Raw genomic sequence first — 14,387 nt, forward strand, 5'->3', positions numbered from 1 at the left:
GGCAGAGACAGAGCAGCTTTGGTGGGCACCTGGTGTCCAGCCAGGGTCAACCTACCACAACGTATTTCCTAGCCCATAATAAAATTTACAGTACTATATAATAAAAACCACAATTTTATTGTAATAACATATTATGGGAAATCAGATTAATGCAAAAAACTGTATCAAGAATAAGATGTCAGAAGCCCCTGTTGAAAAGATATAAATTCTACCAAATAAAAGTCTTCTAAGTATTTCCAGGGAGCTTGAAAAAAATGGCAATGTGAAGATGACATGTTTACTGTGTGTCAAATTAAGCTAAATGGAACTTTCTCTTCCAGGTCACATGAATCAAAGGAATGAAACGGACAAATGGATTAAGGCTGACACACAAAACGGGAAGGTGTGTCTTAAAAGCCAAAGCTGGATCCAGTCTGTCAAGCTGAAGAGTTCTTAAAGGTGAAATAGGCCAAAGAGATTAAATCAAGAAATTGTAATGGAACATTTCTGTAAAATTATGAAACTTTGTTGATATATATTCTTAATATAAGAGAGAAACAATATTAAAAATGAGGGCATTTTAACCCAAGATTTGCCCTTGACAGTGGCTGGTGCTTAACAGGTCTGGTTTACTTTTAGTGCCTTTTAGGAATGATGAGGTCTTTCATATTCAGAATTTATATAACTTGACCCACTTACCATGTCAGTTTAAAAGCTGGTAACTTTCAAACACAAGTTTGGAGCCATCATTTAAAAATAAAAAGCATTTTCAACATCTTGTATTTGAAAATATGAAAATTTACTTCCAAGATGACACGCTCTGCAAGCTATTTTATATTTTTGAATTAAATGTCTCAGTACTGGGGGAATTCTACTGGTTTATGCAAAATGCAGAGAATTTTCTTCAACCAAATAATTTGTACCATGGATAGGGTAAAACCACTGTCAGAACTGTAGTTATTTGGTCTTCTTGTCTGGTGTTTGACCCCTAAGCAGTTTCTGCCTTGTCAATGGGTACTGTATGTGTAAAACTACTTACATGAAATGACAAAACTTGCTCTGTGTCATCCTGAACCACTTGTTTGTGGCTAGAAATAAGAACTCTAGCTATGTCTACTACTGTTCGTCTGCAAAGAAAAGCTTTTACAATAAATACTCAAAATTGCAACAGATCTGGCTGATTTCAAGAAGGAACACTCCACCAACTGGACTTCAGATAAGAGTCCACATGAACATTCCCTTAAAGCAAAGGCTGTGCAAGAATGGAAGTATTGGCCTAATAAATGAGAACTGTAATCTCTTTGTTTGCCACATTTCCAGTGACTTACTGTCAGCCTCACATGACAGCACTGCAAGCTCTTTGAGGCAGAAGGGCAGAGGAGGGAGGTGAGGGAACTATGTATACCCTGCACAAGGGCATGCATGATTTTGTGGAGGACTTTGTGTTACCATAATACAAACACACAGTACAGTAAGTGGAGCTTTTAAAAGCCTTTCCATACAGATATATGGCACCTTATAAAAGAAGTACTGAAATCTGTGTTTTTAAACTGAAATCTCAGAATTCCTGCCAACCAAGTGGATAGAGAGTAGCAGAGGAGAGTTCAGAGTGTCAGCTCAGGTTTTAAGTTGTGGATATGTGTGTATGTACTTTAGATCATGATGGTATGTTATGAAATTAACTTCTTTCCCACAGGATTCCCCAAGACATATAACTGCCCCTGGCTAATGGACTCAAGGGCACCATTTCTACTATAGTTCAGGGTGGTTAAAAACTCCACATTCTGTTTGCCGTTGTGTGTACTGTTTGTTTGGATGAGGTGGGCTCTGATGTGTATGTCAAATTATATATATTTTTAAGATAAACACTAATATATAAAACATTACTAATATTATTACTAAAAGCAATATAATATTCCCAGTTATTAGTAATTATTGTACTTTTAAAAGGTACAAAATGAATGTTTAATGGTTTTAGATTTCCTGTAAAATTTTTGAAACTAATGATTTTTGTGCACTGCTGCAGACAAAGTGAAAGCACCACCTCTAAATTCACACTGCATTAAAAAATAAAAACAGTGTAGTAGATATTTCACAAAATCGAGTCCATTTAATGGTTCCATTATTCACCCAGAATACAAAGCCTGTCAACCTCTGTGATTAAGGTGGTGCTTTTTGGGACTGACGCATCAGCAATTTAAGGGAGAAGGTAGTAAGAAAACATGTTATTTCTTCCACGTTCAAAAGAAAGCAAGCTAAGGCGTTCATATTCTAAAACTAGCTGGACTTAAACATTAGGATTGTTAGTTACTTGCTTAAAGAAGTTAGAGTAAGCCATCATGAAAATTGTGCTACCACTAAAGCTACTCTGATTATATTTTTTCCAGCTAATAAACATTGAGACCAGCTAGAACATCAAGAATGAGCTGAAGAAAGACAAATCTTTGGGAGTTTCCCCAAAGGCACTTGAGTAATGTCTTGTTCTGCTATAACGAGATGAAATGTACTATGCTCTAGACAAGGAAAGATCAGTGGGTTATCAGTAATTAGGATATGAATGGCAAATCCTATGTGTGCCTTTTTTTTTTTTTTTTTGTCCATTTGATGAGAAGACATGTTCTTGTAACTGGAGAAAATTTATCCTTTAACACTCTTTTCATCCATGCTACTTTTCTTTTGATTCTCCTGACTTTCTCACCTGCCAGCCAGCCTGGAGTTCCGATCTGCAAATGTAAATATCAGCTCACTTAGGGAGTTGAACTCAGCCTGAGAGGCTTTTATGAGAATTAGGGCTCTGGGTGCACAAGTGACTGTTCAGAAGTAGAGAACTGTGCTTAAACGTGCCTGTATAGTTGTGTATTAAGGAATCAGTCGCTACTACCTTTTCACCATTCTTCATTGCTCAAGAACACTGTACTTGATGAGTACCAGCCGTGTCAAGTGTGAAGTTCTGTGGGAAGTCAGAGTATTTATGTCCTGGAGAGGACCTTCATGGCAAACAACAACCCCCAAACACACACAGATTTATTTATTGCTTACTCTGCACAGGACAACAAAAACTTCTCATTATTGAAAGATGAAGACAGCTTGAATCAACATCTGAAAGTTAGCAATGTTTCAGTGCGGCTGTCTTGCTTGAAGGCATACACACTCCTGCAAGAAAGATTTGCAATGCTTCCTTACTAATTCAACAAACGGCCTTTTATTAAAGTATGATTAGTTTTAAGAAAAATAATAAAGCGTTCTTTTCATGCTCTAGTGAAAAACCCTTGAACTGTAGATGTTGTGCAGTTTCTTCATTTTTCATTTTGAAGAATTTGTTTATTCAGGCTCTGATGTGTGTTTGTTGGTGAAGGTGAGTATGTTACCATCCCGGTCATATCCAAGCCAGGAAGGAGGGTCAGCATCATTATGTTCTTGTTTCTCCAATTTGGCTGTATATTTCAAGACAGCTTGTCTGCAACAAGAGTTAAAAAAAAATTACAAGAGTAAAAAAAAAAATTTTGCAGAGGCTGTTTCTACAAAGAACACTAAAAGCTGTTTAATGAGCAGAAGTTCCTTGTTTTAGCTGAAGCTATCAATATTATAAGAGGTGTTGTGGAAACTAAAAAAGAAGATAATTGGTTAGACCATAGAGTCACAGAATAAATTAGGTTGGAAGGGGCCTCTGGAGATATTTAATCCTGGTCTTGCTCTAAATGGATCCAACTAGACCAGGTGGGTCATGGCTTTGCCAGCTGAGTTCTGAGTATCTCTAGGGATGAAGGTTGCACAGCCTCTCTGGGATCATGTTCAAGTGTTTGACTTGACTAGCCTTCTGACTAAAAAAGTAGTTCCCTTGTACGTAATCAGAACTTTACATATGCCACTTGTTCTATCAGTGCACCTTTGAGAACAGTCTGGCTGTGTCTTCTCTTCTGTGTCCTCTGATCAGAGATATAGACAGCAATAAGGTCTCTCCCAGCCACAGCCTTCCCTTCTTGTGGCTGAGCAAAGCAATTCTTTCAGCCTCCCTTTACACATCATGGGCTCCAGGCCTTTAATGGCCTTGGTGGCCCTCATCTGCACTTGCTCTAGCATGTCAGTGTCTGTCTGGACTGGGGAGCCTAAAACACAGATTTTTGGGACTGAGGTGGCAATGCCATTGGAATAATAGCATTGCTTTTTGAAGACAACATAACACCAAACAAGATAAATAAAACAGATCAAAAGATGTCACAAAGTCTCCAGAGTGGTTTTTCATAGCTATATAGGAAGGTTATAGTCACTGTTTTTTTCTTTGAACAGTCTCTGTGGAACCTAAGTATTTCTACCCTTTCCTGGTTCACCTTCTGCTTTCTTTTTGGCTAACCTCTCCACTTGTAGTTATCTTCTGTCACCCACCTCTTTTTAAAGTGTATTGTTTCTGAAACGGAATTGGATACGCAAAGGGCAGTGTCACAGAGCCTTACTGTTACCTGCACTGGCCCCAAGCTCACCCCAGGGCTGTCTTTTGCAGCTTCTGTGATAGCTGAACCAGAAGAGAACTGCTTACCATGTCAAAAACCACCCATGATCCCTCTGAGCTCCCTCAGCATTTTGTGTCCACTGCCCCTTCGCAGCGTTGGAACACAAAAACAATGAACTAGAGCAAAATGACACAGAAATAGGAGAAAATCAGGCCTGCTGAGTGAGACACCCTAAGAAGAAGTTGAAAAGTAACTCTCCCTTCTTTCCAGGCAGTATCAGTCCAGCAACTTTCACTGCCTTCCCAAGCTGAAGAAATTCAACTGGCCACTTCCAGTCTTTTGAACGTCTCTTTCTTTCCATCACTTCTGTAACTTGGCTGTCAGCCTGCTACCAGCTGCGCAGAGCACCCGCCTCCCCCCATCGCTGGCTCTTGCACTCCAGAACGCTCCCCCGGGCTGAGCGTACTCATGTGCTCGTTGGGAAAGAGCCAGCTCTCTACATCTCCCGTTCTCTTCAGGAGATTCAACCTGATCTGGTGTGTCACAGCTGCAGCAAGGTAGTCTTTCTCCCTGCTAGCCAATTTCCTAAGCTTTGTAACAGAACATAATATATGGCATCCAGATGATAATAGAAAAAAAAAAATCCAAATTAAAGTGGTCTGTTATCTGCCAGTAATGCTACTACAGTATTTTTTTTCCCCCAAAGTGAAAACGCTGAAGATGATGGTTACAAAAGAGGCAGACACACACAGCTGTAAAGCTTGCACCACCACAGCAGGAAAGGGGAAGCAGGGAGGGGTGCAAAAGGGACAACATTAGTGAAGCAAGCAGGGCTCCTTTTCAACTGCTGCAGGATACTTTTTTAAAAAAATCTAACACTGACACACTGTATGAACCACATCCACACAAGGCTGTATCTGTTTTTATATTAGGGAGGCCTGTGCCATTGAGGAATGTGTGCACAATTTATATGAGCTATAAGTTCTAAGCTATAAAATAAAAAAATCAACTCATCCAAGTCCAAATTCCTGTTTTTCATGGAAACTGCAATGTATGGTGGCTGTCTGAAGTGTGTATAAGGGGAGCCATTACTATTTTTTGGAAACTTATGCTGTCCCATGCATGGAGCTACAGTTGATTAGTTTGCCAGAAACAGCCATTCATTAGTCATCAACACATGGCAAAACAGATCATTTATTTAAGATATACTGTACTATGATAGAGCCTGCTTGTTTATTTATATAGTGTCTTAAATGAGCACACTGATGAATAAAAGCGGTTCAGCAAGTAATTACAATTATCTTTGGCAAAGCAAATATCTCTTGGTGTAAGTAAGTCAGACAAAAGTACTGGCCCAAACACATAGCTTGAGCAGCACCGGAATACATAATTGACTCCCTACCCAAAGTTTCAATCCCTTTTACTAAGAGGGGATAGCTAGGAAATTCAGTTCTGCATCACACTCTGAATTCTGAGCTATTCCAAAATTCAGAAATGTTTGACTGGTTCCATTATAATAAAAAGCAGAGGTTTTGAAAAAGGCTTTTTGAGATGAGGTTACAAAAAACAATCAAGAGGAAAAGGTAATGGAAAAGAAAAACTTAAACATGGAAGAATTGTTTATAGTGCTAATGCAGGAGAAATTAAGCCGAAGAGGCAGATGGAGGCATGCAGCTAATGGGAAAAGCAGAAAGCATCCTGCAAGCATGCTCCAGGTTACAAAAAGTGATAAGACTACATAAAATCTGAAGTATTCTGAGGTCTATGTCAGCTGCAGCAGTTGTATCATTTTATGCCATCCAGTTCAAGTGCATGTGATGGCTGAAACTTGGCACTCCAGGAGCCTCCATATCACTTCTGAAGAGTGATTTACAGTCAGTGAGAAGACAGTGAGATATTTTTGTTGCTTCTTCAAGAAAAAACTTAAGAGTAATTATTCTTAGTCCTTTACCAAATCCCGTGTAGGCCGTCTTCATTTCCAATTACATGTGTTGGACTCTCAAATCATTCCTGCCTTGAGACCTGAATATTTGGATAATACCTAAGAAATCCTGCTTTTTCAAGAAAACAAAGTTTTTGCAATCTCATTTCTAACCAACAGCAACCATCAGAAAACACAACAATTTAAAAAAAAAAAATACAAAACCAAAATCAGAATCAGAATGTTCTCCCAATGTCAGATGTATTGTAGCTATTAAAACCCAATGTAATTTCTGTTTAAAAGGCAAAAATTTTAATAGTATTTGTTGGCGAGTCACTTCTTAACAGAGTAGTCATTAATTTAAAAGAAATGCAACTGGTTTCATGTTAGTGCAGACAAGAAAGAAGGAAGCATTTCATTTTGTGCTCAAAGAACAGCTTTTGGTGGAACCAAACTTACAGATGAGATGCAATTTGGTGAGAGCAAAAGGCTGGCTGGCTTCTCAAGGCAATGGCAGATTTCCTTTCTCATTTTGCACCCAGAAATGTTAATGGAGAGCCACACCTTTCTCAGCACTGCACCTGACTTTAAATGGTACTTGTGTTTTGAAATTTAAGGAGAATGTTTTACAGGGATGAGGAGTGTTCCTCTAAAGATCCCAGTGTGTTACTTCTTGTAGGATTAGTCCCAAGTGAATCAGTCAATACAACTTTTTCCTACAGAAGCCACATTTTCAAAAGCAGTTAGTTAGCTTTCTTTTCCTCTAGCAGAAGAAACCAATTGTACCAGTATCATATACTCCCACAGGTAGATTATCCATGATTCTTTATGGCATTTAGAAACAGGATTAATTGAAAGGTCATTAGCCTCTGGATACAGAAATATGCAGCAGGGTATCAGGCCACAGACCTTTTTTTCTCCTAACATTTAATAAACCTGGACCCAGGCTAGTATGTTGGCAAATGTAATCTCAAAAGCTACCTGATACTGGAAAGAATGGACAATTTATATGCTCATAACTGTTTCCTATAAAGCTGCATTGGACTGAAACTTGAAGAACTTTGTGGCTCCATATGTTTTCTATTTTAATCTAACGAAACAGTAAAAATAAAACTTTGAAAAAGATTGTGACACAATACAAGAGATATGCCTCAGTATTTGCAAGGCTCAGTCTATTAAGAGATGACTGCTAGGACTGGTTACCGTTTAATAATAAATAAATGGGGAATTCCTTTGGCAAAACAAAGTATACATGATTTATAGATTTTGTAGGGCAACTTTAAACTAAAAATGTATTTCTTCTATTGCTTATTTAGAACCTAAGCCACTAGCATGTTTAGTTCTCCAGATTAATCTGATTTTTACATAGATGTCCTCTTCCATCTCCTTAAACAGGGAATGAAATGTCTCTGAAATGTAGGTTTCACTCCTGCAGAACATAAATTACACCCGAAACCAGCCTTCTCCTCTATATGCTGTGAAATTCTAAGAACCTGAATAAGGTTTTAAGAGTTAGTCTGAAAACAGAGAATGAAGCCCTGTTCATTTTTCTGACAATCTGTTGCTTATTATTCATTACTAAAAACATACAGATTGTGAATGAAATACATACTTGTATAAAAATATATTGTGACATATTAGTGACAGTATTGTCATTGCATTTGATGTCGTTGAAAAGCTACTGCAAGACTACTGTAGAATCACTGCCATATTTTACTGTGCTTTTGATGTAGTTATTGGCAGAAGATAAATTTTTTCTCATCTTTGCAATATTGGCCTTTAATTACAATTAAAAAAAGAGTTTTCTAAAGTGTGACACATACAGGATGTGGAATATATCTGAATCTAGCTGTGAACTCCCTTTTATTTTCTGAATATCACTCCATCTAATGACAATTTTAGAGTCTTATTGAAAAGCCACTGTGACCTTGATGTGGTCAGTCTATTCTGCAACTGCCTCGGTCTAGGGAGGCTCTTCAGACCTCTTGGAAGGAACAAGCAAAAAAATCTTCCTTGCTGGATTATTCTACATGATCGATCCACCTGATGATAGTTTTTTGTCCCAGACTCAAATGGCACGGGATAGGAGTTTCCTATCATTGCACATATGGTACAAAGGGTTAGAGACTGAGGCTGGCAAAGAAAAGAATCGGCCACCGTCACATACCTGCAAATCAGGCTCCAGAAAGTAAAATTGGCAAAGTTTGCCTAGTTCTAAAAATCACCAAAAGGGCAAAGATAACACTGGGTGGAGATGTGTGTCATGGTCGCTTTTTTGTTTTGCAAAGATATATAACTCTCTAGGGCTTTCTTCACAGTAAAAATAACTGGTTGGGAAATTCCTTGGCTGAGTCATAAAAGTTTAATCAAGACATTTGGAGAACCCATAGCATATGGGACTTGGAGGCAGAGGCATAATCCTGGGTCATCCTGCAAAGGCTACAGTAATGCAGACAGTTTTCTGAGAAGTCATATCAGCGCTTTGATCATGGCTTACCCAACATGAATTGGAACTTGCAGAAATTTCTGTTCCTATTACACCTCACTTCTACAGGAAGATGTATAAGCAACCAGAGCCTGAAAGGGACGGCACACTGTTTACTGCTCTAAGCAGAGATATGAAGTCACAGAAAAAGCAAATCAACAACAGTAATCTGGGGGTAAAAGAAAATCCCTTGAGGCTTAATATGAGAAAAACTGTAAATCAGAAAGTTATGAGGAGATAAAATGTATTTGAAATACCTTTTTTCAGAATGAATAGTGTAGTTCATTTACAATATTTTTTTCAATTACTACTCTTGCTTACCAATCCTTCTGTCCTGGTTTCAGCTGGGTTAGAGTTAACTGTCTTCCTAGTAGCTGGTACAGTGCTATATTTTGAGTTCAGTATGCAAGAATGTTGATAACCTGATGTTTTCAGTTGTTGCTCAGTAGTGTTTAGACTATAGTCAAGGATTTTTCAGCTTCTCATGCCCAGCCAGGGCACCTGACCCAAACTGGCCAACAGTGTATTCCATACCATGTGACGTCCCATCTAGTTTAGGAACTGGGAAGGGGGGGCAGGGAATCGCCGCTTGGGGATGGGCTGGGTGTTGGTCGGTGGGTGGTGAGCAATTGCCCTGCACATCATTTGTACATTCCAATCTTTTTATTACTACTGTTGTCATTTTATTAGTGTTATCATTATCATTATTAGTTTCTTCTTTTCTGTTCTATTAAACTGTTCTTATCTCAACCCACTAGTTTTACTTCTTTTCCCAATTTTCTCCCCCATCCCACTGGATGGGGGGAGAGTGAGTGAGCAGCTGCGTGGTGCTTAGTTGCTGCCTGGGGTTAAACCACGACACCTTCAAAACATTTTCTGTATCTAACACATAGTTAATTAGAAGTAGAGGTTTTAAGAAGGAAGTTCTGAGGTGACATTAAGAAAAATAAGTCAGAGAGAAGTAAAGAAAATAAAAGTAATGACAGCAGAATTGTTTGTGGTGAGACAGAGGGAAATAAACCAAGGAGAGTTTGGAAAGCATGAAGCACACTGGAAATATCTTTTAAGTTATTAAGCATCTGCATTGGTCTTGTGGTCTCTAAAGTGTCTATGAAACCTTGGAATGGTTTAGCAGGGAGTGCACAGTGGCCCTTTTAGAGTGGGGTTAGAGCTCTCCTAGTATGGATACTCTCTATATAAGATGGTATTATATATTTCTTACTGTCATAAAGTTTAAGTTATATACTCAGATATATCAACCATGCTTAAACTTTAGTTCTTTTCTAGTTTCAGTCCCTTTGGTATGTCTAGCCACTGTGCAGTTCTAGGTGCACAGCGCCTGGTCTGTGATGCTCTTAACCCCCATGGACAGACATTGAAGCCACATCCTGAAGATTCACAGCTGAAAACTCGGCTCTAAACTCAGCTCTCCCAATTTTCAAGAAGGCTAAGAAGGAAGACCCTGCTAACTACAGGCTTGTCAGCCTCACTTCAGTGCCTGGTGAAATTATGGAGAAGGTTATTCTGGGAGTTATTGAAAAACATTTGAGAGACAACGCAGTCATTGGTCATAGGCAGCATGGATTCATGAGGGGAAAGTCCTGCTTAACCAACTTCATTTCCTTTTATGACAAGATGACCCATCTAATTGACCAAGGGAAGCCAGTAGATGTGGTGTTTCTGGATTTTAGCAAAGCTTTTGATACTGTCTTTCACATTATCCTTCTGGATAAACTCTCCAGCACACAGCTAGACAAGTCCATAACATCTTGGGTGAGCAACTGGCTGACAGGTTGGGCTCAAAGAGTTATAGTAAATGGGGTTAAATCAGGCTGGTCATCAGTCACCAGTGGGGCTCCCCAGGGCTCAATTTTAGCGTCAGTGCTTTTAAATGTTCTTTTAAATGATCTGGATGCACAAATTGAATGTATATTAAATAAGTTTGCCAATGATACTAAACTTAGAGAGAGATCTGGATAGACTATAGAGAGCTGGGCAATCACCAACTGTATGAAATTTAACAAGAGCAAGTGCTGGATTCTCCACCTGGGACGTGGTAATCCTGGTTATACATACAAACTGGGGTACGAGAGTCTGGAGAGCAGTCCCACGGAAAGAGATACGGGGGTCTGGGTTGACGGCAAGTTGAATATGAGTCAACAGTGTGCCCTGGCAGCCAAAAGGGCCAACCATGTCCTGGGGTGCCTCAAGCACGGCACAGCTGGACGGCCGAGGGAGGTGATCGTCCCACTCTGCTGCACGGGTGCGGCCCCACCTCGAGCACTGTGTGAGTTTTCGGGCACCTCAGCATAAGAAGGACATCAAACTGTTCGAGTGTGTTCAGAGGAGGGTGACCAAGATGGTGAAAGGCCTCGAAGGCAAGACTCATGAGCGGCTGAGGTCGCTTGGCTTGCTCAGCCTGGAGAAGAGAAGGCTGAGGGGTGAGCTCATTGCAGTCTGCAGCTTCCTCATGGGGGGGCAGCGGAGGGGGAGGTGCTGATCTCCTCTCTGGTGACCAGTGACAGGACACGAGGAAACGGCATGAAGCTGCGTCAGGGGAAGTTCAGATTGGACATTAGGAAAAGGTTCTTCACTGAGAGGGTGAACAGGCTCCCCAGGGAAATGGTCACGGCACCGAGCCTGTCAGAGTTCAAGGAGCGTCTGGATGATGCTCTTAGTCATATGGTTCAGTTTTAGGTTGTTCTGTGAGGAGCAGAGAGTTGGATTCAATGACCTTTATGGGTCCCTTCCAACTTGAGATATTCTGCGATTCTATGATTCTAAACCTGATCAGAACTGACTGGCTTTGAAATATCGTGGGGAATCAGGAGGCTTGGCCCATTTATACCAGTGGGGAAGTTGGATTACTTTGTGGTAGATTACCTGTTTTTTCCAATTGTAGATACATAACAAGTATGTTTCACTTGTACTTCATGAAACTATGTTTATAATACCTTGACTCATTCGCTGTAACCATGCTGCATTTTGAGTACAGGCCCACGTCTACTTCTGCTGTATACTGACATTCAGTCATTGAGAAACAGGCTCCCACAAACCCTCGGAGTGAGCTCAAGTACACACTGCAATGGCTGAGAGCATTAGGCCCAGCCTGGTTTTCTCCCTCATGTTCCCATGTGCCCCCGAGGTGATATCCTGTGTCTGCAGAAACTTCCCTTAGAGGACATTGTTTGCCATAAAGATAAATGGGGTGCCTATTTCCCTTCACTTCTGGCTGACACTAGAATATGTAGATACCCATACCAGGCCACAGGAATCCTAAGGCAGCAATGTGGACACCCCCTAGATAAAGGAGTAAGATGGCTCAAGCCAGATACCTAGCATGGCACCATGATGTCAATGAAAAAAAAACCAAACCTCATGTTTTTGGGTTTCCAACCACCTCTGAATTAAGATTAGGAAATATCCTCTTACTTACTTGGTAATATTTCTACAATACAGCATCTTGAGAATCTGGAGTTGTTTACAACCTTTCCAAAGATATTTCAGTGCTTTGTCAGTAAGATGAATGCAACCCGAGACATCCAAGAAGTGGAGATAATGGCAGGCTGCAGCCAAGTATTGGATACAGGTATCAGTCATCTGTAAATGAAGCAACAAGACATGCAGAAGTTAGAAGATTATCGAATAGTTGAAAGAAAAAACCACAGAGCACAATTTTCGTGTCTGATTTGTGGGAAAACTATGTTTTAAAATAATTTGTGGAAGTGAAGTTTCTGGCACAGCAGAATTCTGAACCTCTGCAAGAGGCTCTACAAGAACTGTCACTTAAATATCAGGAGTATATTAGGCATTAATTAACTGTGATTCCAGTACAGTCTAAAGTGTTATGGGATTGTTTTCACCTAATCAGAATGGTTTAACTTTCCCAACCTCGTAATTTTGCATGTAGCACATATAAGCCTTTAGCCTTACCTGCTATTGTATTGTTCTTGCTAAACTATTGCGCTGCACTTACAGTTTAGTTATATCAGTTTTGTATCTCAGTTCTCTGTTACAAATGAGTGTCTCACACCAAGAACTTTTTAATGTATAGTTGTCTTTCTTCAGCTCTGAAGCACAGCTGCTTAGTTTCACCTCACAATTCCATTTTTTTTAAACTGATATTCATTGCCATTGATGCTGGAAGGCACATTTGAGTCTTCAAGGCACATAAGCAGTCATGCAAGCTACTTAATTGCTCCACTGACCTCAACGGGAACAGTCAAGAATACGGTATGCACATACTTTAATTACGTTGTTCAGTCAGGACCGAAAATCAAGAGGGCACATACTAAAGACCTTGTAAAGATACTTGATTAAAATCAGTGAAGTGGGATGGTGGAAAGAGAGACAAGGGTTTCACTTGCATTAAACAGCCAGTCTCATGAGAATCTAAAAGGGACAAGGAGGCAAAATAAAGCTGGGACCTTGGGCTGTGGAACAGAAGATAAGCATACTGTCTCATGATACAGTCCTCCTGGAATATAGAGGTAATTCTGTGCTTTGCTTATTCCAGATTTAGCTATATGCTCAATATAAAGATCTGCAATAGATTAATAGATTAAAAGATTAATGAATAGATTAATATTTCTATTGAAAAAAAGAAGTTGCTGACTCTGAAGTCAGTAATCAGTATCAGATGCATTTAAGAGAAATCTACATTCATCATACACTCAATCCTATTTCCTTTAGAGGACTGAATTACAGAATTCATTGTCCATCAAACTGTGTCTTCAGAACTTAGCTATTTAAATAGCTGATTCATTTAACCAGAGATTTATTTTCAATTCTTGCTGTATTTTTTCATGTGTAGGATATGTTTCCCACATCAACTTCATTTTTTTCCTATGAAATAAGAATTACCCTTGAATCAGGCTCATTCCTTGAGTAAGACTCAGAACTGCAATGCTGAATATTTTATAGTATCAGCATTTGCAAAATTACTTGTACCTGTCCTAGTATACAGAAACGTGACAGGGAGGCTCACTGCACTTTCACTAAAGCCAGTGGAGTTTGTTCAAAGACAATTAATTTGCCCCAGTAGATATGATTAAAGTGATAAGTTCTTCTAATTTTAGAGTAACCTGCATAGCACATGGCAAAACATTCTTAATGGACATGTATTTCTATTATTTTTTTTCCCATGTTCTCTTGCTATGATTTTTTTTTTTTAATTTATTTTAATATATAATATAGCTGATATTGCAGGACACGACTGTCAGACATATTAACATATATCCTTTGGAACAGGTTCATTCTTACTTTAATCTTCTGACCACTTTTAAACAGTCTCTGAGTGGAAAATATTTCCTTACTTAGCAGCTGGATCCCCTCAATTTACACTAGAGATTGCCAAAGGATTTGAAAGACCCATTAGTTTTAACATCCACAGTTGTACCCATCTCATTTTATGGAGTTGCAAGCTGGATTCAAGTCAAAAAAAGACTTGTAAACTTATGTGTAAGTTTATTTGGAAGACTCTTGATGTTCTTTTCTGAAAATAGTAGGGTATTAGCAGTTACCAGATAGGCTCTATAACCATTTAAAGAAAAGA

The 14,387-nt window shown here is 39.3% G+C and overlaps 2 protein-coding genes across 9 annotated transcripts in view; one reads left to right on the top strand and one right to left on the bottom strand.

The window, feature by feature from the left end:
* FAM185A (family with sequence similarity 185 member A) overlaps positions 1 to 4,822 on the top strand; it is a 51,116-nt gene extending 46,294 nt beyond the window's left edge. For 2 of the 4 annotated variants that reach the window (XM_075024791.1, XM_075024788.1), the window contains exon 8: positions 321 to 1,279. In XM_075024791.1, coding sequence (XP_074880892.1) covers positions 321 to 436 — 116 coding nt within the window. In that variant the 3' untranslated portion in view covers positions 437 to 1,279. Of the gene's footprint in view, positions 1 to 320; positions 1,280 to 2,366; positions 3,121 to 4,697 lie in introns of those variants that run through there. The other 2 variants (XM_075024790.1, XM_075024789.1) reach the window with 2 other exon arrangements.
* Positions 3,301 to 14,387, bottom strand: part of FBXL13 (F-box and leucine rich repeat protein 13) — a 93,893-nt gene continuing 82,806 nt past the window's right edge. For all 5 annotated transcript variants that reach the window (XM_075024777.1, XM_075024776.1, XM_075024778.1 and 2 more), the window contains 2 exons: positions 12,270 to 12,433; positions 3,301 to 3,436 (listed from right to left, as the gene is read on the bottom strand). In XM_075024777.1, coding sequence (XP_074880878.1) covers positions 3,301 to 3,436; positions 12,270 to 12,433 — 300 coding nt within the window. The remainder of the gene's footprint in view (positions 3,437 to 12,269; positions 12,434 to 14,387) is intronic.

This window comes from Buteo buteo, chromosome 4 (genome assembly GCF_964188355.1).
Source record: "Buteo buteo chromosome 4, bButBut1.hap1.1, whole genome shotgun sequence".
Taxonomy (NCBI): Eukaryota; Metazoa; Chordata; class Aves; order Accipitriformes; family Accipitridae; genus Buteo; species Buteo buteo.